Raw genomic sequence first — 27,351 nt, 5'->3', positions numbered from 1 at the left:
GGTACGTGAGAGGCAACCACACATTGATGTTTCTCTTCCTCTCTTTATCCCTCCCTTCCCTTTTCTATAAGTAAATAAATAAATAAAGTCTTTTTAAAAAATGAGAAGAAACACAATTTCAATTAGTATATTTATAGGAGAACCTAGAAACAGGGTTGGGGTGGCAGGTAGGAGAGATGAAAATATAGGTTAAAGAAACACGCTGAAGTGTCAGAAATTCACCCTCCGCGTGCTTTTGCTGTGTTTGTATTAGACAGCACAGAAATTGGTACCTCAGAAGGACCTTAGAGCAGTAGTCAGCAGCTGTAATGCCATGTTAAAATGTTGAGTCCTGGCCCTGCCTAAGACCTGAACCAGAATCTTCACGGGGTGGCGGGGCTTAGGAATCTGTCGACGTGAGGGCCCTGCAGGAGCTGCCCATGCCCATTCATCTGAGAACCACCACCTTTGGGAAGGTCTAGCTTTGCCCCTCCATTTGCACAGAGAAACATAGCTTAAGAGACGGCACTGGGGCAATGTTAACGTTAGGCCTTACGTGTTTCTAACAAATGGGGTGTCCCCAAGGCTTTCTTAGTAAACTGCCTCATCTGGACCTTTCTCTTACATAAATAAATGTCTTCTGTCCTTTCAACAGATGTTCAAGCAGATGCTTTCAGAAAAGCAAGCCAAGTGGGAGCATTACAAGAAGGAGGGCTCGGAGCGGATGACGGAGCTCGCCGATGTCTTTTCGGGGGTGAAGCCCCTGACCAGAGTGGAGAAGAATGGTAATTGCAGCTTGAAATAGGCACACAGATTGTGAGAAATGGACAGAGTCAGAGTCCCCATGTTGTCATTCATTCTGCGCTAGGACATCGCCAGTGGAGATCTCTTGAGTAATCTCTGTATATTCTCTGGACTTCAGGTTTCTTATCTTTGAAGTAGGAGATTAAGCTAAATCAGGGTTCTTACTCTCCGGTTTGTAGTCTTAGTAGAATCATGACCCACAGCCCCACTCCACCGTAGTGTGCAAAAGGAGTGTGTCAGTTTATGTGCACTTGGGGGTGAGAGGAAGGACTGTGACTGTCATGATCTTCTCAGAAGAGTACTTTGTCCAAGAACATTAATAACCATTAATGTAGATGACATGGAACACTCTTGTCTTCTAACCTCACTTGGTTCTTTTTCACTGTTGCACTTGCCATCTAGTGGCCTAAAAGGAGAACTGCAGACTCTTTTGTAACTAAATGTAGCTTAAGTTTAACGTTTAATTTTAATCCTGCTTTTTTAAAGAAAATTTATCAATAGGAAAATTACAGTATTCCTTCAGATTTTTATATAAATAGGAACCTTTCAAATTACCCCCAAAAGACCACTCTGAATTTTAAAGTGACAAATTATACTTTTTAAAATGTTTAATGTTTAGCTATCAAATCCATTTTGATAGTTATACAATAAGATTGCTTAATAGTATAAGTTTTTCTTTAAACTTTACTATTTTTAATTAGTAGGAGCTCGTAATTACTGTATTTGGCTTTTGTTGATTTATCTGATGTGGAATGGTTGTCTAAAATGTATTTCCAAATTACATTATTATTTCTAAAGAAAAAGGCCAACCAGTTTTTAATGATGTGACTGAAATCGGCAACATGTTTTGCGGGTCACTGTACCATGACTGAAAAACAAAGAGCACCTGTAACAATGACCAGCTCAGTGTGCGGAATCGGGCACATTAGCCTCTGCTCTAGTCCCGTTTCCGTCCCCGTGAATACCGGTGGTGTTTCCGAGGTCATCCAGAACATCTTGTGCTTCTTCTGGCTGCATAGCATATTTCCGTTTAGGAAGCACTTTCTCAGATGTTTCTCGTGGGATCCTTACAATTCTGCAAGACAAACATCCTTACCCTTATTTTACATGTAAGGAAACCAAAACCTAAAATGTAATCACTCGCCTACGGTGACAAAGGTCTGAAGCCTGGGTCCAACTCATTGCCTCAGACTCCAAGTCTTGTCCCCTTTCTGCTGCCCCACAGCTGTCTCAGTCCCCCCCCCCCACAAAATACTAAACGTGCAACTGGCGTTCCTCATGGCAGTCACAGTGACTTACATCATGAGCCCTTAAGTGCTTTTATGAAAGTGAAATCATCCCACTGATAAAAGAGAACTGTGGGGAATCACCTTGGTGAGGTGAAAACAGCAAAGCCTTTTAATGGGGACAGACGGGTGTGATACTCCTGGCTTCACGACTTAGTGACAGTGGAGCCCTGCTTCACATTCTTAATATCCCTGGGCCTCAGCTTCCTTATCCGAGAAATGGGCCCCAACTCCCACCTCCACAGAGAGTTGTGCAGATTAAACAAGGCGAGGTTTAGGGCTTTGTCCGACACACTGAGGTACTGAGAGCAGGCCTCCTTTCTCTGCCCTGTGAAATGCCGGCTGGTTGTGAATGCAACTAGGGGCCCCCCCCAATCCATTCAGATGTCCCCGCAGCTCACCACACAGACCTCATACTGCCGACACGTTGGTTTCCTCTTTCTCCCCAAGTCATACCATTGTCAGTTTTGCCGCGAAGCCTCTGTTCATATTTGTCCCTCCGTCTAGTGATAAACCATCCCTCCTCTGTTTGCCTGTGCAGACCTGTGCGGACCAGAAAGCTCCCCGTTGACCCTGTGTCCTTCGTGACTCCTCCCCACCGCCACTGCCCCCTTGCGTGCATCTGTTTACAGCTGTACTTAGGCCTTTAAACCTTTTCTGCCCGATATTGTAAACTAAGCTACGCAGGAAGTGTAACCTTTTCCACCGGGTCACATGCCCCAGGCATTCCTGTGGTGGTGGTTGGGGGAGGTCCTGAGAGCAGGGCAGACACTTGGTGAGAACTCTGTGACTGAGAACCAGATGGATAGCTGATAATTCCCTTACATTCAGGCCACAGCTACGAGAATTCTGGGAGATCAGTAGTCTTTCCTTGTTTCTGTGTTGATAGAAAATCTTCAGGCCTGGTTCAGAGAGATCTCCAAACAAATACTGTCTTTAAATTACGAAGATTCCACTGCTGCAGGCAGGAAAACTGTGCAGCTGATCCAAGCTTTGGAGGAGGTAAGGGAGGTCTTTTTAAATGACGTTTCTTGGATCTCGAATCTGCCTTTGACCCACCCAGCCGTCTGCTCCTCGAAATCTGAGAATGTGTTTTATCAGTAAGTGCAATATGAGTCAGTATGCTCACTGTCATGTTCTATACAGTGTCCTAGAAGTGGGAAAATAATTAAGAATGAAGAGAGTGGTAGCAAAAATTATATTTCAACTGTGGAAACATAAAATCTTGGAAAAATTATTATGGAAACAATGTAGAAACATTTAGCAAATTGTGGTAATAAAGTAAAAGCAAAAAGAAAATTGCATTGTACACACCATTTTTAGGTTTATAAAAAGTCTATGCCTTGGAACAAGCTAGACATCATACAGCAAAGTGAGTATAGTTGTAGGATAATCATATGCTTAGAAATGGTATATTTCTTTTTTGGAAAAAAAGTTTGTTTTTTATCTACTCAAAAATTATTGTGCCAAAAAATTATTATACCTTCACTCTTAAAATTTTAAGTGTATGTTTAATTAGGTTTAAAATGGAAAATAAAAACATCAGAGCAATAACCATAGCTATTCTTTTTAAAACCCCAACCCATACCCATCTATAATTCTGTCCAGTTGGTATAATTGTGCACTTTAAGGATGTAATACTTTTTTCATTTGGCAGATTTTCTTATAGGCCTGTTTTTGATTATGCCAGGTTGTTTAGGATGGTCACTCTTAACGGCCACAAAGCACAGCGGTGCATTGCTAGGGCCCCAGACTCCCGCACCGTCAGCAGGCAGGGGCTCGCTTGTGCTGTGTCTAGTTCGGTTGCTTTTTGGATTTTCTAGTCCGCGGTATAACTATAACAGCTTTGTAAATCTCAGGTGGCTTTTTGTCGTTAGTGTTATTTTGGCATGTAGCCCCAGCCCCTTCCTTGAATTATATACATTAAAATTTCGGGACATGGTGGCCCCACTGTTCTGTTTTAAAGAGGATATCAGAACTTAATCACAGACACGTGCCAGCACCTCGTGCTTGTGGTGGAGCTTGTTCTGGTTTTATCAGTCCACACGTCTTCAGCATTAAGAGGATTTGCCAGCACCTGTTTACTGATGCTGAAATGGAGTGTTCGCTTATTACGTCATGTGTTTGCAGGATGAGAGTTACCACCTCATTTCTAATCCAAGAGATTTGGGAGTGGTTTCATGACCTGGCTCACACATGTCTGACATTACAATTGGAAATAATAATTTTGCCAAGAAATTCTTAATAAGTAATGGACTTTATCTGGAGTATTTTCCAGGAGAAACGAACACCATACAGGCCACTCAGGATTTTACAATTAAATGTACTTACTTCTGTAACACAGGTTCAAGAATTCCACCAGCTGGAATCGAATCTGCAAGTGTGTCAGTTTCTGGCTGACACGCGCAAGTTCCTGCACCAAATGATCCGAACCATCAACATTAAAGAGGAGGTCCTGATCACCATGCAGATCGTGGGGGACCTTTCCTTCGCTTGGCAGTTGATTGACAGGTAGCGTGGACAGCCTGACGTGCGCCCTTGGTGAAACCGCCGTGAATGTCTTCTTACTGCTTCCCTCCCTTTGCAGTTTCACGTCTATCATGCAAGAGAGCATAAGGGTTAACCCGTCCATGGTGACGAAACTCAGAGCGACGTTCCTCAAGGTAAGCGAAGAACAGTGAGGTCACTCCCTCAGCCCCTGGGGCAGAGTTGGCCCTCATTACTGCCTCATTCACTGATTCGGCCCAAGATTTCATGTAGAAAGTTGGATAATTGAAGTATTTTTACAGACTGGAAATTGTTAGCAATTTTTCTTTGAGAGCATAGTTTTGAAAGATGCCAGAAATACTCCAAGTATGAATTAATAAGTTAGATCATCTTCCACAAAATTATTTTTAAATGAAGAAATAGGTTTTTTAAAGTTTTACCAGTATCTAAAAATGTCAGTCCTGTAGGTCCTATATTCCCTGGGTGTGAATTAAATCCTTTTCTCATTCATTTTTAAAAATTCTGCATGGCCCTTGCTCTAAAGCAATTTCAGGTCATGATAAACAGGCAGATGATTTACTCAAATGAATTCATGTGAATTCTGAGATGCACTTCTTTCATATTTTAACATGTCTGTTGTGGGGGATAGGTTTTGTCATCGATGGCACATCACAGTTAGCTGTCAGCGTGTTTTTGCTTTCAGAGAGGGACATAAGTAACGGCGTGTCTCGCACGCTGTGACGTCTTTGAGTGGACTTGGTACAACAGTTTGTCGATCAGAACGTCTGGTTTCACAAAGGACGAGCTGTCTTCTGTAGCACAGTGGCTCTCAAACCTGGGTGTACAGGGGGCTCCCCGGGCGCTTGTCACAGCAGACTGCTGGGCCCCACCCCCGGAGTGTCTGGGTCAGTAAGTCCAGGGTGGGGGCTGGAGAACTGGCTGCTCTAGCAAGTTCCAGGTGGTATCGGTGCTGCTGGTTCAGAGAGCGAAATCTGAGAACCATTGCTATAGCAAAAGTCTTCCATTTTTTAAAGATTATATCAATGTCAGAAACTATTAATCACATTGACAAAGTTTAGTGGTTGTTGCTCTCCCTCCGGGAAAGCCTAAGAGTTTTGTTACATGTTACTATTTCTGGAAAAAGACGTTTCTAGGACTTTTGGAAACAGAAACAGACATATCTTCTTTCTTCCAGCTTGCCTCTGCCCTTGACCTGCCCCTTCTTCGTATCAATCAAGCAAATAGCCCCGACCTCCTCAGCGTGTCTCAGTATTATTCTGGCGAACTGGTGTCCTATGTGAGAAAGGTAAGAAGCACATCAGAATGATGTTTGTATTTTTGGCATTATAATGGCTATTTTAGCCCTGGGTGATGTAGCTCAGTGGATTGAGTATGGGCTGCCAACCAAAGGGTCGCCAGTTTGAGTCTCAGTCTGGGCATATGCCTGGGTGGCAGGCCAGGTCCCCATTGGGGGCCACGTGAGAGGCAACCACACACTGATGTTTCTTTCCCTCTCTTTCTCCCTCCCTTCCCCTCTAAAAATAAATAAATAAATAAATAAACAAACAAATAAATAAATGTATTTTTTTAAAAACCTGCTGTTTTGCATACAAAAGGTATGCGTGGGGCCCTGTAAAAAGTACAGCTGTGTTTTTGTCCCTTGTTATTTTTATTCCAGAATTCGCAGTACCTGAAAATAAATGCCTTCTTATTGGTTCTGGGGGTGTGCAGATGTGTCTTCACGTTCCAAGAACAACTACTGCTGTTTTTTGAGTGCAGGCAGTTTTAACGCCCGTTTTACAGGGGTGGAGCCCGGGGAACAGATTTTAGTGGCTTCTCCAGGGTCACAGAGGTGGCAGGTGAGAGCAGCCAGGTCTAGAGGCAGCGACCCGAGTCTGCGCTTAACATCTTCGGGCAGATTTGGTCCCCGTTTCAAGAACTTAGCGAGGCAACGTGGATTCAAACCTCACCTGAGTCGCCGACCAGCTGAGTGCGCCCGCCTGTGTTGCTTAACACCTCGGACTGGCGCAGCACAGGGAACACAGGCGATGACGTTGTGATAACTCTGCAGGGCCAGGCGGGTCCTAGAGTTATCAGGGGGTCGCTGTGTGAGGCATATGAATGGCTCATCACTATGCTGTACACCTGAAAAGAATCTACTCTGAATGTCAACCCTAATTGGAAAATAAAAATTAATTAATTATTTAAAGGTAGTCATCTGCTCGTAAATGAGTAAATAAAGTTTGTGATGTGGGAAAGATGCATCTTTCTGTAGCACTTCTGTGACAGTCGGCTTTATATCCTGTGAGCAAGTCAGGGTTGAAGGAGCGCAGTCCTGTGTCTGGGCACAGTCACTGGAAGGGTCCTCTCAGCCCCACGGCATCCCTTCCTGTGGACCGCTGGCTCCGCACACACCGGGGCCCTTCCCCTGCCAGCCTAGTGTTTGTCAGCCAAGGAAAAGAAAAGAGGCATTTGCCCTGGCCAACGTGGCTCAGCTGGTTGGAGCATCGTCCTATAAACTGAAGGCCTGAGGGTTCGGTCCCCAGACAGGGCACATGCCTAGGCTGTGGGTTCGGTCCCCGTTGGTGTGTGTGGAGTCGGCCAGTTGATGTTGCTCTCAAATCAGTGTCTTGTCTCTCTGTCCCCCCTGCACCCCATCTTCCCCTCTCTCTCTGGAATCAAGTAATATATCATTGGGTGAGGATTAAACAAATAAAATTAAAGAACCGTTTGATTGTTTGTTGTCTTTTCCCTTTTGCAAAAGGTTTTGCAGATCATTCCCGAAAGCATGTTTACTTCTCTTCTGAAGATCATAAAGCTTCAGACCCACGATATCATCGAAGTGCCAACCCGCCTGGACAAAGACAAGCTGAGGGACTACGCTCAGCTCGGCCCACGATACGAGGTGGCTCGCCCCTTTGATTCGCGCCTTTTGATAGTTCAAACCCAAACCCTCACGGGTCTGTGTCACCCGCCAAACCCCAGGGCTACCAGACCAACTCTGATTTGTTTTTTCCTGCTCTCAGCAGTAACTCCGTTTGCTATTTCAGTGCAGTCATACCTTCTTTGTCACAGTGTCATGGTGTCACTTAAGGCCTGGCCATCCTGAGTATTCTCAGAGGACGCGGCAGTCTGCTGATCACTGTCCTCGTGACTGGTCCTGGTGAATCAGGCCTATTCTCCTTGAGCTAGGTTGCCTAGACTCTCCACGTTCAGATTCCTGCTTTGGACATCAAGCGAGTGCCTCGGAACAATCCCCGGCCCAGTAACGACTTCCTGCAGCCAGACTTTTTAATCAAGTCCGTGGCTCAGCAGCCTCAGAGGTCGTTATTCCCAAACGCCTCTGTGTTTCTTTCTCCCCGAGCTGCAGGGTGAGAAGTGAAATCAACAGCAGATTGCGGTGAGCCTTCCCTGCTTGGGGGGACCATGCCGTTGAGTCCTGCCCTCCTCCTGTGCACGAGAAACTGGGGCCCACAGGAGGGGAAATGATTGGTCAAAGCATAAAGGACTATTCAGTGTCTTCTGACTCAGTTTCCCAAAGTGTCTCTCAGTGGCAGCACAAGGCCTCACTTCCGGCCAGAACACGTGCACACGGGTTCCCAAAGCCACCTGCTCGTTCCTGTTATCTTTGCCATCCCAGGCCCATTAGCCAGTTACTTGAGCTTCCCCTGCAAGCGGTGGGTCTTTTTATCTGAGGTGCCTCACCGGCCACTCTTTCTGTGTTGAAGGTCGCCAAGCTGACCCACGCCATTTCCATCTTCACGGAAGGCATCCTAATGATGAAGACGACTTTGGTCGGCATCATCAAGGTAACGGCTTGAGGCTGGCCTGGTGGCCTCGTCGTGAGATTCTCAGTTTGAGGGGTCGTGCTGCTATCGCTGTGGGAAGGGACGACATCCCCAACTTGTATCCCTGCTTTCATATTTAGCTTTTGAGCCTAATATTACTCATGTATTGATGGAGGGAGAGAGAGCATTAACATCCTTATTTTTCATAATCCCTAAGGGCTCTTTAAGGAAAATCCATTTTGTTGACCCTTTTTAATGAAGAAAAGTAGTTAATGCCCTTAGACACAATAGCTGGCTGGTTCTCTCGCCCTTTCAGCCACCCTTGGGTTTTTTAGTGTTTTCATGTTGGGCCCCAGGTGCAGGGAGCGGGATAATCGGCCCTTACCGTCACTGTCAGGTCATCGCCAGCACTGATGCCTGTGAGCCCCTCTGTTCTCTTCATTTTTTTCTTTCTCGTGTCCTGGACACCCACGCTCATCCCCCACAGCACCCACTCCTTACGCTTGTCCCTAAACACGCAGTTACCCTTATTGTTAGCATGTGATGTTATTTTATGTGTGCATGTGTGCTGTCGTTCTTTCCTTACCTTTTCTCACTAGGTGTTGCTTTTGAAATACATTCGTGTTGCTTCTTACTGCTGCATGGAATTTCATCTTTTCCTTAACCGTTGCCCTAGAGTCAGGCACCCGTGTTGCCTGGTATCTCACCTCTGCTTCCCTTTGTCAGAAACTGTGTCAAGATGAGCCTCTCCGAGCCTGTCTTCACACAGGCCGGGGTGAGAATTTTTGAAATCTGCGTACCCAGAACGGGTCCCTGGGTCACAGGGCACGCTGGTACTTAATTTGTCTCGGTGCTGCCAGAGTGCCTTCTGAGATGACTGTGCCCTGTGTATCTGCCCGCGTCTCCCCAGTACTTGTTACTTCCCGCCATCTAGTTTTGGCTCTTCCAGGGTGTAGGATGTGGTAGCTCACTGCTGTTTTAATTTCTCATCTTATAACCAGTGATGTGCCCATTCGCATGGTTCATTGTGCTTTTATTTACTTTTCCGTTTATCTGATATCAGTAGAATCTGAACATTTCTGATTTTTTGAAAACTATATAGCTATTGAATTACTAGGTTCACATTTATGTTAATGAAGTCCAAGAAAATACAGGCGATGAGTCTAGATAGATACAGAACTTCAGTGTGTATTTCCTGGAAGTGTGCTAAAAGAAATACCGTTTACCCTGGAATATTCATAGAACCCACTCGGCATGCTTTTGTCCTGATGCCAGTTTAACTTGATTGATGTGCAGAAATTACACCTGCAGGTTACCCCTTCTGATTCATCCATGAAGCAGTGACAGAATATTACATGCACAGTGACCCACAGGAGAAGGATGTAGTAAAACCTAACAATTAGCGGTGATCGTCTAAAAAAAGACTGGGAAAAGTGTAATTCCTTTGCCACGCACTTTCAGATAATACGAGCAGAGAGGACACACTGACCCCGTCTGCCCAGGAGCCGGCTTCTGCCAGTCTGACAGACAGCTCGGGGCCCTGACTAGTCTTGACCCTCCGATGTTAGCACCTATTTCAAACTCTCACGGAAAGTGTGAGTTCACTTGAGTTAGTATGACTTAGCGCAGGTGAGATGCACACAAGGATATGTGTTCATTGTTCGAAGCAGCCCAGACGATAGTGACGCTCTGAGTATGTATCGGGAAGGGACCCGCTGCGTGCGTCGTGGCACACGCCCGCTGCGGGCTGCTCTGCAGCCGTTCTGAGGGAGCCGGCCCCTGGGAGATTCGGTGAGCTGCAGAACAGTGTGTGTGTGTGAGTTATCCCATTTAGATTTTTGGAATTAGATATGTTTTTAACAGACAAATATCTGTGCATGTAAATGAACTGAGAAAGTTTTGGAGGGTCCGCATGAAAATGGTGAACTGTTGCTACATTTGGGAGAGGGCGAACTGTGTGGAAGGAGGTGTATGAAGGGTGTTCTCTTTGCCCTGAACACCCCGTAGGCCAGCAGAAGTCAGGGGAGAATGCAAAGGTTCACTGCAGACCTTCAGATCCACCTTTTTCATTAGTCTGTCCTTACACGGAATGTTTTTGGTTTTTGAAAACTTCATGTTGCTTATTTGATTATATTCTCATGGACTATATTTACTTATAATTTACCTTTTTTATTATAAAATAGAGCATAGACACTAAAAACTACAGAAACAATTATGTAGCTTGATGGGTTATTTTAAGGTAAATAGCATTCATTTTCACCAACACTCAAGTCAGGAGACATAACTGAGCCAGCTCCCAGCCCAGGACCTCCTCCTCATGTGTCCTGACCCAACTTCAGTCTCTCTGTTCATAGTTTTATTATCCAAAAGTAAATCTCTCTACACCACAGTTTATACTTGCCCATTTTTTCAAATGTGCCATTTCTTTTTGTTCTGTTTTAGTCTCCAGGTTTCTTTAATTCTTTTTTTTCCCCTCACAGTTTATCTGTTCAGAACTCAAGGCCTCTGACCTGTAGGTTCTCTGCAGTCTGCATTTTGCTGAGCTCATAGCCACGATGTGTTCAATGTGTTTTCTGGCTTTTGTAATTTCTGCAACTCTCATTGCCGTTGTCTTCCTAGAAGTTTAGATGGGATCAAACCCAGATGGAAGCCATCAGTTACCTTCATGACTTTTTGAAATAACGGTTCTTTACAAAGTCAAAAAAGAGATAAGTCTCCGAGAATTCAAAGGCACACCTTAAAGCTATTTGATGTTTTATGGATCTTATAGGAGACTATCTTTGGGGGAATAACAAAAGCTTCCTTGGTACAGAAAAAAAGAATCAGCCAAATAAGCTTACATAACAGGTTTGCTTTCACATTTTATCTCTCTCATTACGAACATCATTCCGAGAGTGCTGAACGAGAATTGTTAAATGTTGCAGATTGGTCCAAGCCGAAACTCGAGGGCGCCCACATGGCTGTAGGTGCCCTCAGATGACATCTGAGGGGATGCACACCAAGTTCAAATGCAGGCCCTTCGTCCCACCCCCTCCTGGTGATAAGAAAAGGAACTTTTTACTTCTATCGAAGTGATTAAAAATGGAAGGCAACTTAAAACTTTCCATACCCACCGCCTTTGGATCGTCGTGCTGTAAAATTGTCATCCTGAGTTTTACTGAGATAAACAAACTCCTAACAAGGTGATGGGTGTAATAATCTGTCCTGTCTGCCCGAGATCACAGACAGGGAAGGAGAACAATCCCAGTCCTTAAGGGAAGAGGCGGAAATCGCTCCACTCTGGCTTCTGTGAACCATCTTTCCTCTGGACGCCTTCAGGGCCGAGCTCCTCCTCACTTGCCGGTTATTGCCCTTCGCTTTGCCCTCAGGTCGACCCCAAACAGCTGCTGGAAGACGGAATAAGGAAGGAGCTCGTGAAACGCGTCGCTTTTGCTCTTCATAGAGGATTGATCTTCAACCCTCGAGCCAAGGTACCAAGTGACCCGGAGGAGGCTCCCTTCTTCTGTCCATTCAGTCTGAAGAATGGACCAGGGCACCATTTTTAACCATTATGGACAAGTCCTTTCCTCCTAACATACACTTAGTAGGTGATTTCTCAGTGCAATGAACAGATGTGCTTTTGTCCTATTTATAATCTGTTTTAAATTCAGTTCTTTTTTTCTTCACCTGTTGAGGCCCAGATTTAAGAATTGAACTGATGTTTATGGTTCAGTTACTTCTTATAGTTAAAAGAACTTGTTAACCCCAAAGCTAATAGGAACCATAAAGGCTGTTAAGTTTTCATTTTGTTTAGTGTGTTAAGAAATACAGTAATTTGTCTCAGGAGAAAAAAGAAATAGTCCTGAAACTTACATATAGGGTTCTTTTCACCTCAGTAAATTCAATTTAAGATAGTTTGTGTTTCAAGATAGAGATATTCATCCAATGACGTGGGAGAAATCAACATTCATTTTTTATATCCTTTTGTATGGAGTTTCCTTTCCAAATGAAATGTATTCTTTGCTGGATGCTGGATGTCAGCTCCCACTCATCCTAGATGGGTAGGAAATGAGTATTTCCAGAGCTAACTAGCACTGTGGTCTCTTAGTCAGTGTGTCATTTAGAGTCCAATGTAGATATGAGTGGTTGACAGTCAACTGCAAAGTAATAGAATTTATGTTTCCCCTTTTGAACAGACCAGCGAATTGATGCCCAAGCTGAAAGAGCTGGGAGCTACCATGGATGGATTCCACCGTTCTTTCGAATACATACAGGACTACGTCAACATTTATGCCCTGAAGATTTGGCAGGAAGAAGTATCTCGCATTATAAACTACAATGTCGAGCAGGAGTGTAATAACTTTCTAAGAACAAAGGTAGCTAAAAACATTTTAAAATTCTTGACTGTATTTGTTATTTCTGACTTTTAAAATACCCTAGACCTCAGAAATGCCAACGAGGAAGTTTATTTAAACAGTTACTAAAGATCAGTAAGCACTAGAAAGTCATGAATATCTTCGGGGTACCTTCAGGAGCTGTGAGGATTTCAGAAAAGTTTATAAGACACCTGACCCCTGGGAGTTCACTGTCCTAAGGAGAAAGCAGCCATGATTAAATGGCTACAGAATGAATCCATTTGTTGTCATTGTTGTAATTCAAGTGTTGTAATTCAAGTTCAGAAGTCAGCTGCATTTGATCAGGGTGTGTACCTAGGAGCGGAATTGCTGAACCATGTGATAATTCTGTGTGTAACTTCCTGATGAACCACCAAGCTGCTTCCCACAGTGCCTGCACCATTTTTATTTCCACGAGTGACACCCAAGGGTACAACTTCCTAATATCTCACGTCCTTGTCAGCACTTGTTATTTTCCCTTTTTTAAAAAAACTTGCACCCTCTGTGATAGGTGTGAAGTGGTACTTCACTGTGGTTTTAATTTGCACTTTCCTAATGACCAGTGATGTCAAGCATTTCTTCCTGTGCTTTTTGGCCATTTCTTATCTTCCTCAGAGAGATGTCTACTCAAGTCTTTTGCCTATTTTTTAATTGGATTATTTGAGCACCAAATTCTTAAGTATCACAGCAGAGGAGTGAGATTTTACTCAGTAGTTACCAAGGGGTCACTCTGTAAGCTTTTCCTTAGGGAATTGATGATTCAGGTCTTGAAAGATGAAGTGTCTTCCAACCTTATTACACTGATACCTGTTAACTTATGAGCCTGAAACGGGAAGTTCCTGTGTCTCTTCATACCCACCCTCATTCACCTTACTTTCTTACAAATGTTTCTTTTCTAGTGAATGTGATATGTGGCATTTTGGGACAACTATTAATGTAGTTTTAAAATTCTCCTCTTTGAAACCAAGGAGCAGTCATTGTCACTCTTTATGCATCATTATTCTTGTAAAACTATGTGGGAAAAGCATAACTAGATTACCTTGTCAAAGGCGTGCTAAAAATGTGTTCTGTTCTTCTAGATTCAAGACTGGCAGAGTATGTACCAGTCCACCCATATTCCCATACCCAAGTTTGCCCCTGTGGATGAGTCTGCAACGTTTATTGGTCGACTCTGCAGAGAAATCTTGCGGATAACAGACCCAAAGTAGGTGCCCCTGACTTTCACTGGGCCTTGAACACCATGGACTGTCGAAGTCTAAACAGGTGCTGCATGTACTCAGGTCACACCTCTGTTCCTGTCACAGCAGATTCCCTTCTAATGGGTTTACTCAAATTCACCTTTTTGCGACTGCATATTTTCCTTCTGTGACTGAGATGACCCCGGGCCAAAGAACTGTAGACTGAAACAGTCCCAAGGTCTCTTTGGCCACCTGTAGGCTATGCTTCTCTTGCTCTCCAGTTAACATTCTACGCACTTGGACCTGGGGACATGCCAACATGTGAAATGTTCTTAAAATGACAAATTGCTCATCTGTACCCCTTGGCACACACCCCATTCCAGTCACTGGGTCTTGCACTTGTCAGTTTGTATCCTGACCTTTTGAGATCATCTGCTTGCTTCTCAGCCCAACCCCCAAGCATGTTGGACGGTAAGAACTAGCATTTTATTGAGCACTTACCTTGTGCTATCTTCCCAGAACGTGATCCACATTCTTTCGTTTACTCATTACAAGGCTCCTATGAGGTAGGCATTGTTATTTCCATTTTAAAGATGCAATAACTGAGGGAAAAGCTAAACCACTTGCACAAGATCACAGAATTTAGTACAGTGGTGAACCCAGAATACTCGCCAGGCCCCTGACTCTGGAGTCCAGCTCCTAAGTCCTGTGGCATTCAAAGGCAGACTGCAGAACTTCGCACACAGTGGGACACAGTATACGTGCAAAATGTCATGTAATCCAACTGCCCTCGACAATGTGTAAACTTCTTTCAAAAATCCCAGCAGAATTAAGTTTTGTGTAAAAGGATAATTGATCCAAAATGTTCTGTAGCTCCTCCTTTCTTGGTACCCATGAGTGGATCACTGAGTCCCTTCTAGAACACTCCCCACCCAGTGCCCTGCTAACACTGCAGAAAGAATTAAGCATGGTTGGGGCTTTTATGTCTTATATTGAGCTTATCATCTGTGTTGCTTTGTAAGTGACACATTCAAAGTGCCAGCCCTGGGCAATGGAAGGAGGACACTCGGAAGCCTGAAAGTGGAAGTCACGTGTAGTTCTGGAAATCTTCTTATTCTGATTTCTAGCTCTTGAGACTGTTTTAACTCCCTCTCAAATCCCATTTCAGTAAAATGCTGGGTCATGGAATTGGGGTTTGTCATCTGTGGAGATTGTGAGTTGGAGAGCCTGGGACTTCATGCCACACCTACCAGTCGGTCTCTCCAAGAGAGGGATCTGGTCGTCTGCCTTTCAACTTAACCTCCCAGTGATGTAAGGCCCTGCCTCCGCATCTGAGAGCCAGTGAAGTGGTGGTGAAGGGTGTGGTGGTGGAATCAGGCCCCTAAGCCTCAGTTACCTCACCTGTAAATTGAGGGTCAGATGGCTTGTGTATCACAGAACCACTATGAGGAAGACAAAGGCAGCTCACAGATGGAGCTCAGCCAGCCCCAGGCCCAACAGAGGTGCTCAGTAAATATGGCTGTTCCTGTCGTCCTCATGCTGCTGAGTCTAAAAGGAGCCCTTGGTTGCTGGCCAGACCTGGGAGGAGAGAGGAAGGGGCTTTGTCCTCACACTCTGACATGTACGGCAAGGGCCAGGCTTCAAGGTTTCCTTCTCACCCAAATGGAAATGGTGCGTGACCGTCTTGCCCACAGTCTGGAAATTTAAAGGGCCCCCACGGAGAGACCTCTGGGCTTTAAAATTCTCCAGCCCCATGTCCAAATCTAAGATGTGACTCCAAAGAACAGCCTGATTCAGTGGAAATGAGTCCATCAAATCAGGGCCATAGCACAGGGCAGACAAAGGTGGTGTGACTCAGGGTTACCTTCCTGGTCCAATGTGCATTGATACAGAGATGCAGATTAGATAGGGGTGAAATGGGCATAGATATAGATCAGCTGCCTCCGTACACAGGTCATTAAACAGATCTTATCGCTGTTGTTTTTCGTGCCCAAAGCCCCCACTCCTGTTGAGCCCTGTGCCTCCTAACGATGAGTCCTCAGCTGCTTGGGTCTGGGGTGTGTTCTGTTTTTGTTTTAGAATGACATGTCACATTGACCAGCTGAACACTTGGTATGACCTGAAAACTCATCAAGAAGTGACCAGCAGCCGCCTCTTCTCCGAAATCCAGACCACGCTGGGGACTTTCGGGCTGAACGGGTTGGACAGGCTCCTATGCTTCATGATAGTGAAGGAGTTGCAGGTGAGCCTTCCGGCGTCCGTGCGTGTGTTCCTGCGGCCCTGGGCACGATGAGGGCAGATCCCCTGACTTCGCTTTCATCCTTTCCCGTGCTGACACACATAGGACGTTCCCATGAGGCAGGTGAACGAGAATCAGCTGGCCTCCCTTGGCCGGCATAGTATTTTTATGGGTAGATGCTTTGGGTGAGTTTCACCTTGGAAGGAGAAGACTTTTTCTGTTTGGAACTGGCAGCGATCTCCTCCTAGAAATGAGATGTTTCTGACAGGAACCAGAAGTTGCCCCTTCCCCGTCACCCCACTTGCAGTGTGGTCGGATGTAGGCCGGTGTGTGTCCCACCCAGCGTTTCATTAGGTGGGGTTCTTACTCATTTTATTCACCGTGTTTGGTTCTTTTATTTTGCCTTCTTGTAGAATTTCCTCAGTATGTTTCAGAAAATCATCCTGAGAGACAGAACTGTTCAGGATACTTTAAAAACCCTCACGAACGCTGTCAGCCCCATCAGAAGCATTGTGGGTAAGTGTTCTGGACCAGCTTGAGGTGGAGAGAATGCTGTGACCTTTCCAAAGTCACTAAATGGAAAATTGTATTTTAACCTTTCAGCAAATTCGAATAAAATTTATTTTTCCGCCATTGCCAAAACACAGAAGATTTGGCCAGCGTATCTCGAGGCTATAATGAAGGTATGTTTCGAAACAGAGGGTGATAATCAGTGCTGTATTTTATTAATTTCTTGTCATTCTTGTTGCCCAAAGAAAGCTACTTTTCTTTCCTTTGTCATTAAAACAAAAGTACGGTATTTCAGTTTGTCATTGTTTCCACAGTTTGTTCATTTCTTTATCTTCCCCTCTAGGGCTGTTCTTGACTATGCTTTTTGTTGGCCTATTGTTTTCCTTTTGCTCAGGGAGTCTGTTTCTTTCTAAAATGCCTTTTAGCAGGAGGTGCTTCTGCACAGGAAATGGAAAGATTCCTCCCTCGGTGACTATCAGGCCTCACAAACAAGGTCACAGACCATCTGTGTTTGTGCAGATGGGAAAGCCAGGCCGTCTGGGGCACCATCCTCCCTGCGCCACGCCCAGAGCGCGGGGTCTTTGGGGCGCGCTGTAAAGCGAGATGAGGGCATTGCTGGGTGGAGATCAGCTGGACTGTAGAACCCACTCCTCCACTGTCCTGCCTGACCCTGCCGCTGCCGCGGCTCCCGGGGACCCTTCCACCCTTCTGTGGGCCCTCCTCTCATCGCCTGATGACCTGAGACATCCGACAGCCCTTACGGGACATTCGTTGTGTCCGAAGCATCGTCAGCTGTTGGGTGACACAGTTAAAGGAAACACCAGCTGTCTCCTCAGAAAACCTGCAAACATCCTCCTAGATTTCCCGGTGCAAAACTGATTCCAGGTTAAAAGGGCCACCTAGCAAAGGAAAAGTCTAGAAAGCCACAGGAATTCACAAAAGCTACCTTCTCTTGTTCACAGTTAGAGAAGTTGCTCATTGAAGACAGGACTCATTGTCTTGGCCAAATTCACAATTTATTTCCCATAATTTCAGTGAGTTGTTTATGAGTTGTGTGGTTATGAGTATGTTTAGTTTGGAAACTTAGAATAGCTAACACAGGGAGCCTTGGGCTCTGCCGGGTGACCTGTTACATGGGTCTGATGGTCCCTCACCAAGTGATCTCTGGGCATTGAGAGCTTGTGAGGCCAAGCCTCTAGTTGCTGGGAAGCCTTCAGGGTGGAGTGAAGAATGCCCCGCGGTCGGACAGGCCTGAGTCTCCCCTCAGCAGCTGGCCAAGGGAAAGACTGATTCTTGGATGAGGCTTGGAAGTTTTCTGCTTGGTTGCCAGGTGGTTTGAAGCCAGGGGGTGTTCCAGACCACTGTTCTTTTTAATTGCTTGTGATTCATTAGTAGCCAAGTGTATCTCAGTCAGTGGTCTTCAGTCAGGTCCCCAAGGACAGATTCGTCATTTGGGAAATAACCTGTGCCGTTCAGTAGTGAACATGGCCCCTAACCACGTGCTCACGCTGAACACTTGCAGTGTGGCGTGGGAGAGGGGAGCCAGGGACCAAGCCTTTAAATTTATTTCATTTTAATCAGCTTAAGTAAACAACCACATGTAGCTAGTGGCTGCTGTATTGGTCAGTGCAACTTGAGAGAAATCATGAAGAAAGTGATCACCTGAGTTTCACTAAGCAAAGAACAGGGTAGCCAAGCTGCCAGGCCCTGTGGCCACCCCGAGTGAGCACCAGAAAGTGTTGGTCGCCAACATTCACTGTGCTTTAAATAAGCACAAGTTATGTTAAACTGGCTTGATTTCTGTTTCCAGTTGTAGATTGATACTTTTGAGGGAATCCTGACACAGAGTGTCCAGAATTAAGCAAAGAATTACATGGACCATATGTAAGGTTGGAGGTACATTTTTGAGTGGCCTAAGAGAACCCACAATATTCTTGGCCTTGCTCTATTCTGATTTTTAAATAATGATATTTTTGTATTACCAGAAAGTTTCCTACTTAGAAATAGCATTTTTTTACATTGACTTTTATTTTCTTCACATAAGTAGAATTGATAGTCTGGTAAGAATAGTGGGCAAAACTAATACATTTGAGGTCACTTAACACTTTAACTGTTAAAAGTACCATTTATATAAATAATAACTTTTCTTTGTTCATAGAGGTCTCTCTCCCTCTCTCTTTAATCCTCACGTATTGATTTTAAGGGGAAAAGAGGGGACGGGAGGGAGAGAAAGGACAGTCAGTTGCCTCTCACACGTGTACCAGCCAGGGACCAAATCCGCACCCTGGGTAGGTGCCCTGCCCGGGGATCAAACCCGCAGCCGTTTGGTTTACTGGATGATGCTCCGACCAACTGAGCCACACAGGACGGGGCCACCAAAGCAGTCTGTTTCCCGTAGTCTCCCTTTGCTCCCAACGACTCCGAGGAAATGTGTTCCTTTCCACCTTACTGTTGCTGGCATTATCAAACGGCCTCCTGTCCTGTCCCCCTTCCCACTGCCATCTTCCAGGGATGCCTGTTCTGGACTAGAAAATAAACGATCTACTGGCACAGGGAGTTTTGTGATGGGGACAAGTTTATGGGAACAAGCTGAACCTGTCTCAGACCACAGTCCCGAACGGTTTGCTGCCACCTGGCATAGACATCTCCGGGTACCGTTTATGCCCATCGACACACGGGCATCAGTGATCCATCAGCCATGTTAGCATAACTCTCTGTCACAGATCTGTTCTTTTAAATGTCCGATAGTTACATTTTGTTACAACTGGCTCCCACGGTCCTTTGTGTTTTATTTTGTGCACACACAAAAGTTACCCTAGGGTCGTGTATGTGTGCTCCACCGGAGTCCAGGAGGGGTTCGAGGTGCACGGGCGAGGACAAGGACCAGAGTTAGGGGTTCGCACTGTTCAAGGGGCCTCCTTGGCAGTTTTATGTGGGTTGTCTTTTAACCCAGATTATGACATGATCTTTATTCCCGAGTGATGCGGAAGACTTCTGTCCACCACATCTTAGAGTATCAGAGGGAAATGGCACCCTTCAGTCTTGAAAAAGTCCTTTTTAGGACCAGTAAAGGAAGTAGGGCTGCACCTGGTAGCTACTAATCTTGGAGTATTTATTCCAAAATATCAAACCCGGAGCTCCGAAACAGACACCTTTAATACATAAAGCGCTGACCACTAATGAGCCTCTTTGTGAAATAGCAGACTTGGGGGCTACTTGAGGTCAATGCTCCTTGAATGACCATTCCCCCGTGCCCCCTGTGGGTGAGGTGGCTCTCAGCCGAGGAGCCTGGGCGAGTGGTCCTGCAGTTTCCCTGTAGGACAGCGCAAGGCTCCGCGGAGAAAGTGGCATCTTGGCCTGTGCCTCCTTCCCTCACTTTGAATCACTTTGAAACACTTTGAAACACGTCTTTCTCTTGCTTGTTCCCAGGTTGGGCAGATGCAGATTCTGAGAAAACAGATTGCCAACGAATTAAATTATTCTTGTCGATTTGACTCCAAACATCTGGCAGCCGCCCTGGAGAATCTCAATAAGTAAGTGCCAGCGTTTGAAAGCACCAACTGTGGGCTGGCGTCGTTCATTCTCAGTCAGCGCCCCAGACCCTTCAGCACCTGCTCTTTTAGGGTCTGGTTGGGTCAGAAGGCCCTGGATTCATAGGCTTCCTTCCCATGGATAATCAAATCCAAGTTTCCTCAGTATTGTCCCTTGGGGGGTGGGTGGGTGTGTGTATGTGTGTGTGTGTGTGTCTTTTCTTTTTTTGATGTATTCATTTATTCAACCAACATATATTGATCACTTAATACACACCAGACACTGCGCTAGGTACTTGCACAGATTGAGAAGGCAGTTACAGTTGACCTTGAACAATGTGGGTTTGCACTGTGTGGGTCCACTGAGATGCACTTTTTTTTTTTCAATAAATACTGTACATGTTCTTTCTCTTAGAATTTTCTTAATACTTTCTTTTCTCTCACTGTAAGAATAACATATAATACATACGAAACATGCGTTAATCAACTGTGTGTATGTTATTGGTAAGGCTTCTGGCCAACAGTGGGCCATCAGTATTTAAGTTTTGGGGGGCCAAGAGTTACACATGGATTTTCAATTGCTCAGGGGGTCAGTGACCCTAAGTTCCATGTTGTTCAAGGGTCGACTGTGTAACTGTAACCAAAGTCCACACTTGACTTCCCACTGGGCTGAGTCACTGATCATCCTGTGGGCGATTGGGAGTGTGTTAATCACTACTGGGAGCGGCTCTGGGCACACATCCCGGGTGCAGTCATATCCTCCACCTCCCAGCAACTCGCTCTCATTCCTAACCTTCTACTTAAAGGTAAATACTGCATACTTCCCGGTTGCTGAATCAGACTCTTGGACAGAGTAGGTATGGAAAACAGTTCGTTTGATTCATAAAACTTGAGTGGTCAGAGCATTTGATCTGGGTTAACTCCAGAAGACAAAGTCGTCCGAGGTTAAATTTTTCACACATACCCAATCACAGGCATGACAACTGAGAATTAGAAGGCCACGCCCTCATTTGCCAGGTGAGGAAACCAAGGCCCCGGAAGATTACATCCTGGTCCATATTAACTGTTGTATAAGCTCAGTTAATCTCTAACACTTAGCCCTGTTTTGTTTTTCTTCCACCTAGGGCTCTCCTCGCAGACATCGAAGCCCACTACCAGGACCCTTCCCTTCCTTACCCCAAGGAAGATAACACACTCTTATATGAAATCACAGCCTATCTGGAGGCAGCCGGCATTCACAACCCACTGAATAAGGTTGATGATTAAAATATCTGATGGTGGGGTTCGAAAAGGTGATTTGGCCCCGGCAGCCAATCACTTGGCTGAAATGCTGGGAGGACCCGGGTTTCGGTCCCAGAGCCTCCATTCGCTCAAGTCCCTGCCCTTCTGAGCTCCTTTTCCCCTTCGTAATAGGAGGGTGTGGTCACACCTTCCCTACCTGACTCTGGCTGTGGAAATACAATGATACAATTTTGTCCAGCTCCTTACAAAGCACAAGGTGCTCTGTCTGTAAGAGATTAGTTTTAAGTTTATCTGGGGTTTGATACTTGAATTGCAACTGATGGTGATTGTTTAGTTTGATTCTGAATCACTTGGATTCTTCCCTCCTGAAGGTGTTTGCCCTCGGGGCTGACAGTCACAGTTATAATCCGGAGCCACAACCTCTTTCCTGGGATTTCGATCTCCAGAATCCTCTGAGAATGGGAAGTTTTTTAACCAGTCCCTATCAGATCTCATTTGGTGGCAAAACCTCTTCCTGTGAATGTGTGTATTCTGATGGCTTTGATGATAGTGTGTTAATCTAGACCCCGCATCACCTTTGTGAAGTCTCTAAAATGTGTACCCACCGTGGGTGTTCTCACCTAGGCTCACAGGGACTCTGTGAAATGTGCCCTTGCTGGGGAGGGGCCTGGGCTCAGGGGTGCATCCCTTCCCGGGGCTCCTCACTGGCTAGGGCAGAGCCCTGCTCCTGGCCAGGACGCCACCCTGCGCGTAGGCTGGAAGGGAGGAGGGAGGTGGCCAGGTGTGCCCTGATTATTTCCTGCCAGGTGAACTGGGAGGGGGACTGCTCTGTGACCTTGCCCAGGGGAGAGCACCTGTCAAAGGAGACATCTCGCTTTCTCCTTGTGTACCGCCCTTGCTGCTACACCTTCTTTCTGCCACCTTCCCACCCTCCCTCCTTCTGCCCTTCCCTCCAGCTCGCCTTGGCTACTGCGTTTGCCTTCTGCCCCCGTCTTGCTCATCACCCCTTTCCCTCCCTCCCTTAGTGACATTCAGAGGACTGTGGGGAGCAGCAGAAGTCACTGCTAATCTCTCAGCGAAACGTTCCTTTCCCCGAAGGGCTCATTGTTACACAGCAGTTAGGGTTGTGGGGACAGAGTCCAGTGGTGGTGAATAAAGCTGAAGGCAGCAAGGTAACAGGGCCATCCTCGTTTTAGGGAGTCGGAAAAGCAAACTGGAATTAGATGGAAGCCTTTTTTTGTAAATGCATTTCCTGCGGTCTTGTGCAATGTGGAAAAAACACCCATTTTCTTACCTTTCTCTCTCCAGATCTACATAACAACCAAGCGCTTACCCTATTTCCCAATCATCAACTTTCTGTTTTTGATCGCGCAGTTGCCAAAACTTCAGTACAACAAAAACCTAGGTATGGTACGACATTTGTTCTTTGCAATAAGTAACAATATCAATAGATTAATAACTAACAGAACAGCTCTTTGTATAGAATGCTGTGTCCCATGAGATCCTCACTAATACATGTTTATAAAATCCATGACTTTGAACCTCTAATATGTGAAGCCCCTTGCCTGAAATGGGGACAGTGGATTTAATAGCAGCCAACTGTGGTCCACCTTAATTTCCAGTGGTTAATGATTGAACTTGTAAAACATGTGGGACCTTGGCCTCCCTCCTTTCTCCATTGCTCAGGCAGGTGTCAGAGGAAATTCTTTTGGTTTGTGTCCTGTTCTTCCAACAGGGGTCACGTGCCCACTGTGTGTGGAGCTGCAGTCTGAGAAGTAACAGTGTAGCTCGGAGTAGCAGAGGGAGGGGTGCTTCGTGCTTGGAGACACATAAAACTGATGAGAGGGTCCCTGGCCTTGGGCAGAAATCCTCAGCGAGAAATCCAGCCTTGGTGCCCAGCACACTGCACAGATTTCCACCTCCCACTGTCTCCACCTCTGCAGATTCTTGTCTTGTGCGACATTGAACATGGAGTTTAGAAATGCTTGCTAGGTATTTTATTCAGCATTTTAGTTGTTTTCATTTAAGACAGGAGAGTAGTTTGGTTATCTTATCTTACATTGTCATGCCACTATTAATGGAAGTCACAGGTATTTTTACTGTCTCATTTACATTATTTATATCTTTGCATTTTTTCTACAGTCACATGCCTTAGTTGTATATTCCAAAGGACAAAGCAGTGGTAATTATAAAAAGAGTAGTCATTTTATTGTGTTGAATCCCTGAGACCACTAGAAGCCTCCTGGCATCCCGGGCCTACTTCACAGGGCAGTCCAGAATTGTGATTCCTTCCGGGTCACCACCTGCCAGTCCTAGTGGGGCTGCAAACACGGTGACCTCAGGAACGTTCACCCTGAACAAGTGCCACCAAAGCAAAGTGCCTGGCCTGGTGGCGTGACCGTGACCTGTGTTGCCTTGCAGGGATGGTCTGCCGAAAACCCGCCGACCCCGTGGACTGGCCTCCGCTCGTGCTGGGACTGCTCACGCTGCTGAAGCAGTTTCACTCCCGGTACACGGAGCAGTTCCTGGCGCTGACCGGCCAGTTTATCCGCTCCACAGTGGAGCAGTGCACCAGGTAGGCAGGGCCAGCCAGGGGCACGTGGAATCAGGTTACAGGACGGGTTGCCAACCTTGTGCACCAAATTCCCCTCGTTGGCCTAGTAGAGATGGGGATTGGCTGCCTGGCCTGCTCTGTAAAGCAGGTCAGGGCACATCTTCTTCTTCGGAGGAATTCAAGGTGGGCCCCTCCCGTAGTGTCCCTGCTGGAGGACCTCCAAGTGCACTCACAGTGACTCTCTGCGTGGGTGAGTCTGACTGTGATTAGTTTGGGGAAGAAAGTGCAGGCCCCTCCTCTGCCGGTGCGGGTGCTGTGCTCAGACCTCAGTGAGCCTGTGCGGGCCCTCCCCTCCCTCCCTCGGCCACAGCCAGGGGGCAGCTCACACCCAGTCAGGGGGATACAGGGGTGAGTCTTTGCCAGACCCTGGACACAGCCCAGCTCCTGGTGTGTCATGAAACAGAAATCACACTGAAGTTCCCACTTAATACCAAGCTTGTAAATCTTTTGTTCTTGCTCCCGACCCCGCAAATGTGGCTTTTCTGAGATAGGAAAAAAAACCTTAATTGCATGAGGTGTTGGGGCCTGAACCCCCTGTCGGTTACCCTAAAGGGTCAGCCTAACTAACTAAAGCCTCTGTCATGTTACACATTCCAAATCCAGACGAAAACCACCTGGTCACTTTTGTCCAAAGAGCGAGGCTGGTCTCCTGGGCCTCAGCTGGTCGGGTGTGATTTCAGGGGCCATTTTGTTTACCTGCCACCGAGGGACTGAATCAGCTCTCAGGTGTCCCTGGCAGGCAGTCATCCATTCTGCTGGGTCTTGCCCATTGGTGAGGCCGTAGTGACCACCCAAGGCGACCCAGTACACAGCTGGAGACGTTCTCACCATCGGGAAGTTCCTGATCTCGAAAGACAGGAAATGTCATCCCGCCTGTCTGGAAATGGCATTCATTGGGCTTCCTTCTACCCTTTGAGAGTGGACAGAGTGAGTGCAGCCTCCTCCCTCTGCGGCGTCACCTCGGGTCAGTCGGGCCACCTGCTGCCCTAGGTCTTGCCCTAGGTCTTCTCTTTCTCTGGGTGAGCCCTTCCACCCGCCCGTGACGCCCTGACGCTCAGTGGTTCAGAGGCTGCTCGCCACACTGGTGGCCACTTCTGGGGTTCTGGTTTGCTGGCCATCTTAACGTGTTCTCCCAAACTTGTACCCAGATTCCAAATGCTGCCCCCTTAGAGGGGAGGGTTGTTACACTGTCGAGCACAATGCACCGAAAGTGACAACACCAGGTGCTCTACGTCTGCTGTGTGCCGTGGCTCATTGTGACTTCGTGTCCTTTTTAAATCCTGGCACCTTTTCCCGTGAGCTTCAGTCAGACCAGCTCTTCCCCATCTTAGTTACTAGTTGGAACAAGCACTGGATGTTTTTCTAGGGCATATGGTCAGTCTTGCTTCAAAGGGCCAATTTTTTAACAATTGAAAAAGAGAAGAGAGCTTGGAAGGATGGGGAAGTCTCAATAATGAAATCGTAAGAATCACAGAATAAGGTCAATTGAAAAGGAGAACAGTAGGCTCCTAAAACTAGATGCCTCTCATCCAGAACCTTGGGCAGAGGAGGCCAAGGACTGGGTTCAGGCAGTACCAGGGTGGTGGTTTCCAATCACCTCCACGCTAGCCACACCCAACCACGGTGCGCCATCTGGAAGAGTTGGTGAGCTCTTGTTCACTAGTAACTGCGAAGGGTTAGGTGTGGCTCCAGCCCAGCGTGTTCCTCGCAGCCTTGAGCAAGGTCAGCAGGATTCAGGAGTCGAGCTGCAGCTCAGGGTTTCTGACTTGGCTGAGTGGAGTGATGCAGGAACCCGAGATGTATGGAGGCACCGTCCTTCCCTGGTCCCAAGCAGAGCAAGTATAGATAGAGCCCTGGCCACACACTGAGAGACTGAGAGCAGTGGGAACTTACCAGGTACAATCATCCTAAACATTCTTTTTTTATATATTTTTAAATCTTTATGTATTGGTTTTCTAAGATGAGGAAGGAGTGGGGAGAGAGAGAGACGTCAATTTGTTGTTCCACTTATGTATGCTTCTGTTATGTGATTCTTGTGTGTGCCCTGATCAGGGATCGACCACGGGCCCGTCAGGACGACGCTCTAACTAACTGAGCTGCTCACCCAGGCCTTGAGCATTCTTTTCAAAAGCAAAACAAAATCATCAGAGAAGTACATTAATAATCCAGGACCATAAAAAATTCTTTGTTATTTAGAAAATGCCAATCTGTACATAAATTAGAACTTAGTTTTCCCCTAAAAACTCATTTTGATTAAGAACGTAAGCCCCACGAGAAGACTGCTGTGCCCTTCGCCGCATTCTCAGCTCCAGAGGGTGCTTGGCCACGTAATGGTATGAATGAGTACGTGAGTGGGATCCATACAGAAAACTGTAAGATGGTGTGTTTGTTTGACACCCTCAAATATACAGTAATGGCCCAGGCACAGTCCCAGGTACTGGAGACAAAAACGATGAAGACATGACCCACACCCTAAAAAAAACCACACAACTGAAAATTTCAGAGGGTTGGTGGAAGATACCAAGTGTACTGAGAGCAAAGAAAAAAGCCATCTGCCCACAGGAGCCAGGGAGGACGTCACAGAGGAGGAGGTGCCCAAGTTGGGGCTGGAGAGATGTCTAGAAGTTCACTTTCGGATAAGCCCACAGAGCAAGTATAGCTGCAGAGTCTGGAGGGCATGGGAAACTATGGCTGGTCCAGGGACCTGCCGGCCTTTGAACTGTGAAGTGCTGAGGGGGCACAGACAGAGGTGAGTCCAGACAGACGGCCCGGGCCGCATTGTGAAGGTCCGTGTAAACCACAGAGAAGTGCAGGTATTATCATCTGCGTTCTGCTCTGAAGGTAGGCGAGGAGGATAATAACTTGATAGGAGTCGAGAGGATGTTCTGTAGATTTGTTTCTTCTTTGACTTCATTTCGTAGCCTGTCCTCGGTGCACTGTTTCAGTGTGCTGGCTCAGGGTCGCCCACGTGCAAAGCAGAGAATTGATCCTGACTATTCTCTGTTACAGCCAGAAGGTACCGGAAATGCCTGCAGATGTTGTGGGTGCCCTTCTGTTCCTGGAGGATTATGTTCGGTACACAAAGCTACCCAGGAGGGTAAGTGATAAGGAAAAAACACTCTGAGCACCTTTTTTGTGAAAAGATGGTGTTAAGAGTGGCCCTGGGCTCACTGGGAGTGAGGTCCAGCAGTGCAGTCCTGGGGGGCTGTGCCCTCGCCACTGCTCCGCCCACAGCTCTGAACTCTTCCCCCCTTCTGCCACGTTAGCTGCTTTGCAAGAAGACAGAGTTGAAGACAGCTTCTCTCCCTTCTTGCTGTCCAC

At 46.4% G+C, this 27,351-nt stretch overlaps 1 protein-coding gene across 3 annotated transcripts in view; it reads left to right on the top strand.

The window, feature by feature from the left end:
- The window catches only part of WASHC5 (WASH complex subunit 5), a 50,844-nt gene that overhangs the window by 20,335 nt on the left and 3,158 nt on the right, over positions 1–27,351 (top strand). For 2 of the 3 annotated variants that reach the window (XM_037048523.1, XM_037048524.1), the window contains 18 exons: positions 635–764; positions 2,959–3,071; positions 4,414–4,580; positions 4,657–4,732; positions 5,752–5,862; positions 7,321–7,461; positions 8,285–8,365; positions 11,713–11,814; positions 12,520–12,699; positions 13,797–13,921; positions 15,975–16,137; positions 16,548–16,650; positions 16,738–16,817; positions 20,074–20,177; positions 21,299–21,428; positions 22,725–22,821; positions 23,838–23,991; positions 27,044–27,127. In XM_037048523.1, coding sequence (XP_036904418.1) covers positions 635–764; positions 2,959–3,071; positions 4,414–4,580; positions 4,657–4,732; positions 5,752–5,862; positions 7,321–7,461; positions 8,285–8,365; positions 11,713–11,814; positions 12,520–12,699; positions 13,797–13,921; positions 15,975–16,137; positions 16,548–16,650; positions 16,738–16,817; positions 20,074–20,177; positions 21,299–21,428; positions 22,725–22,821; positions 23,838–23,991; positions 27,044–27,127 — 2,141 coding nt within the window. Of the gene's footprint in view, positions 1–634; positions 765–2,958; positions 3,072–4,413; positions 4,581–4,656; positions 4,733–5,751; positions 5,863–7,320; positions 7,462–8,284; positions 8,366–11,712; positions 11,815–12,519; positions 12,700–13,796; positions 13,922–15,974; positions 16,138–16,547; positions 16,651–16,737; positions 16,818–20,073; positions 20,178–21,298; positions 21,429–22,724; positions 22,822–23,837; positions 23,992–27,039; positions 27,128–27,351 lie in introns of all 3 variants that reach the window. The other variant, XM_037048525.1, reaches the window with a different exon arrangement.

This window comes from Sturnira hondurensis, unplaced genomic scaffold, assembly GCF_014824575.4.
Source record: "Sturnira hondurensis isolate 20B ecotype Veracruz unplaced genomic scaffold, ASM1482457v3 Scaffold0006413, whole genome shotgun sequence".
NCBI classification, from domain to species: Eukaryota; Metazoa; Chordata; class Mammalia; order Chiroptera; family Phyllostomidae; genus Sturnira; species Sturnira hondurensis.
Note: the sequence above shows the minus strand (reverse complement) of the source record. Positions and strands in the feature narration are given on the sequence as shown.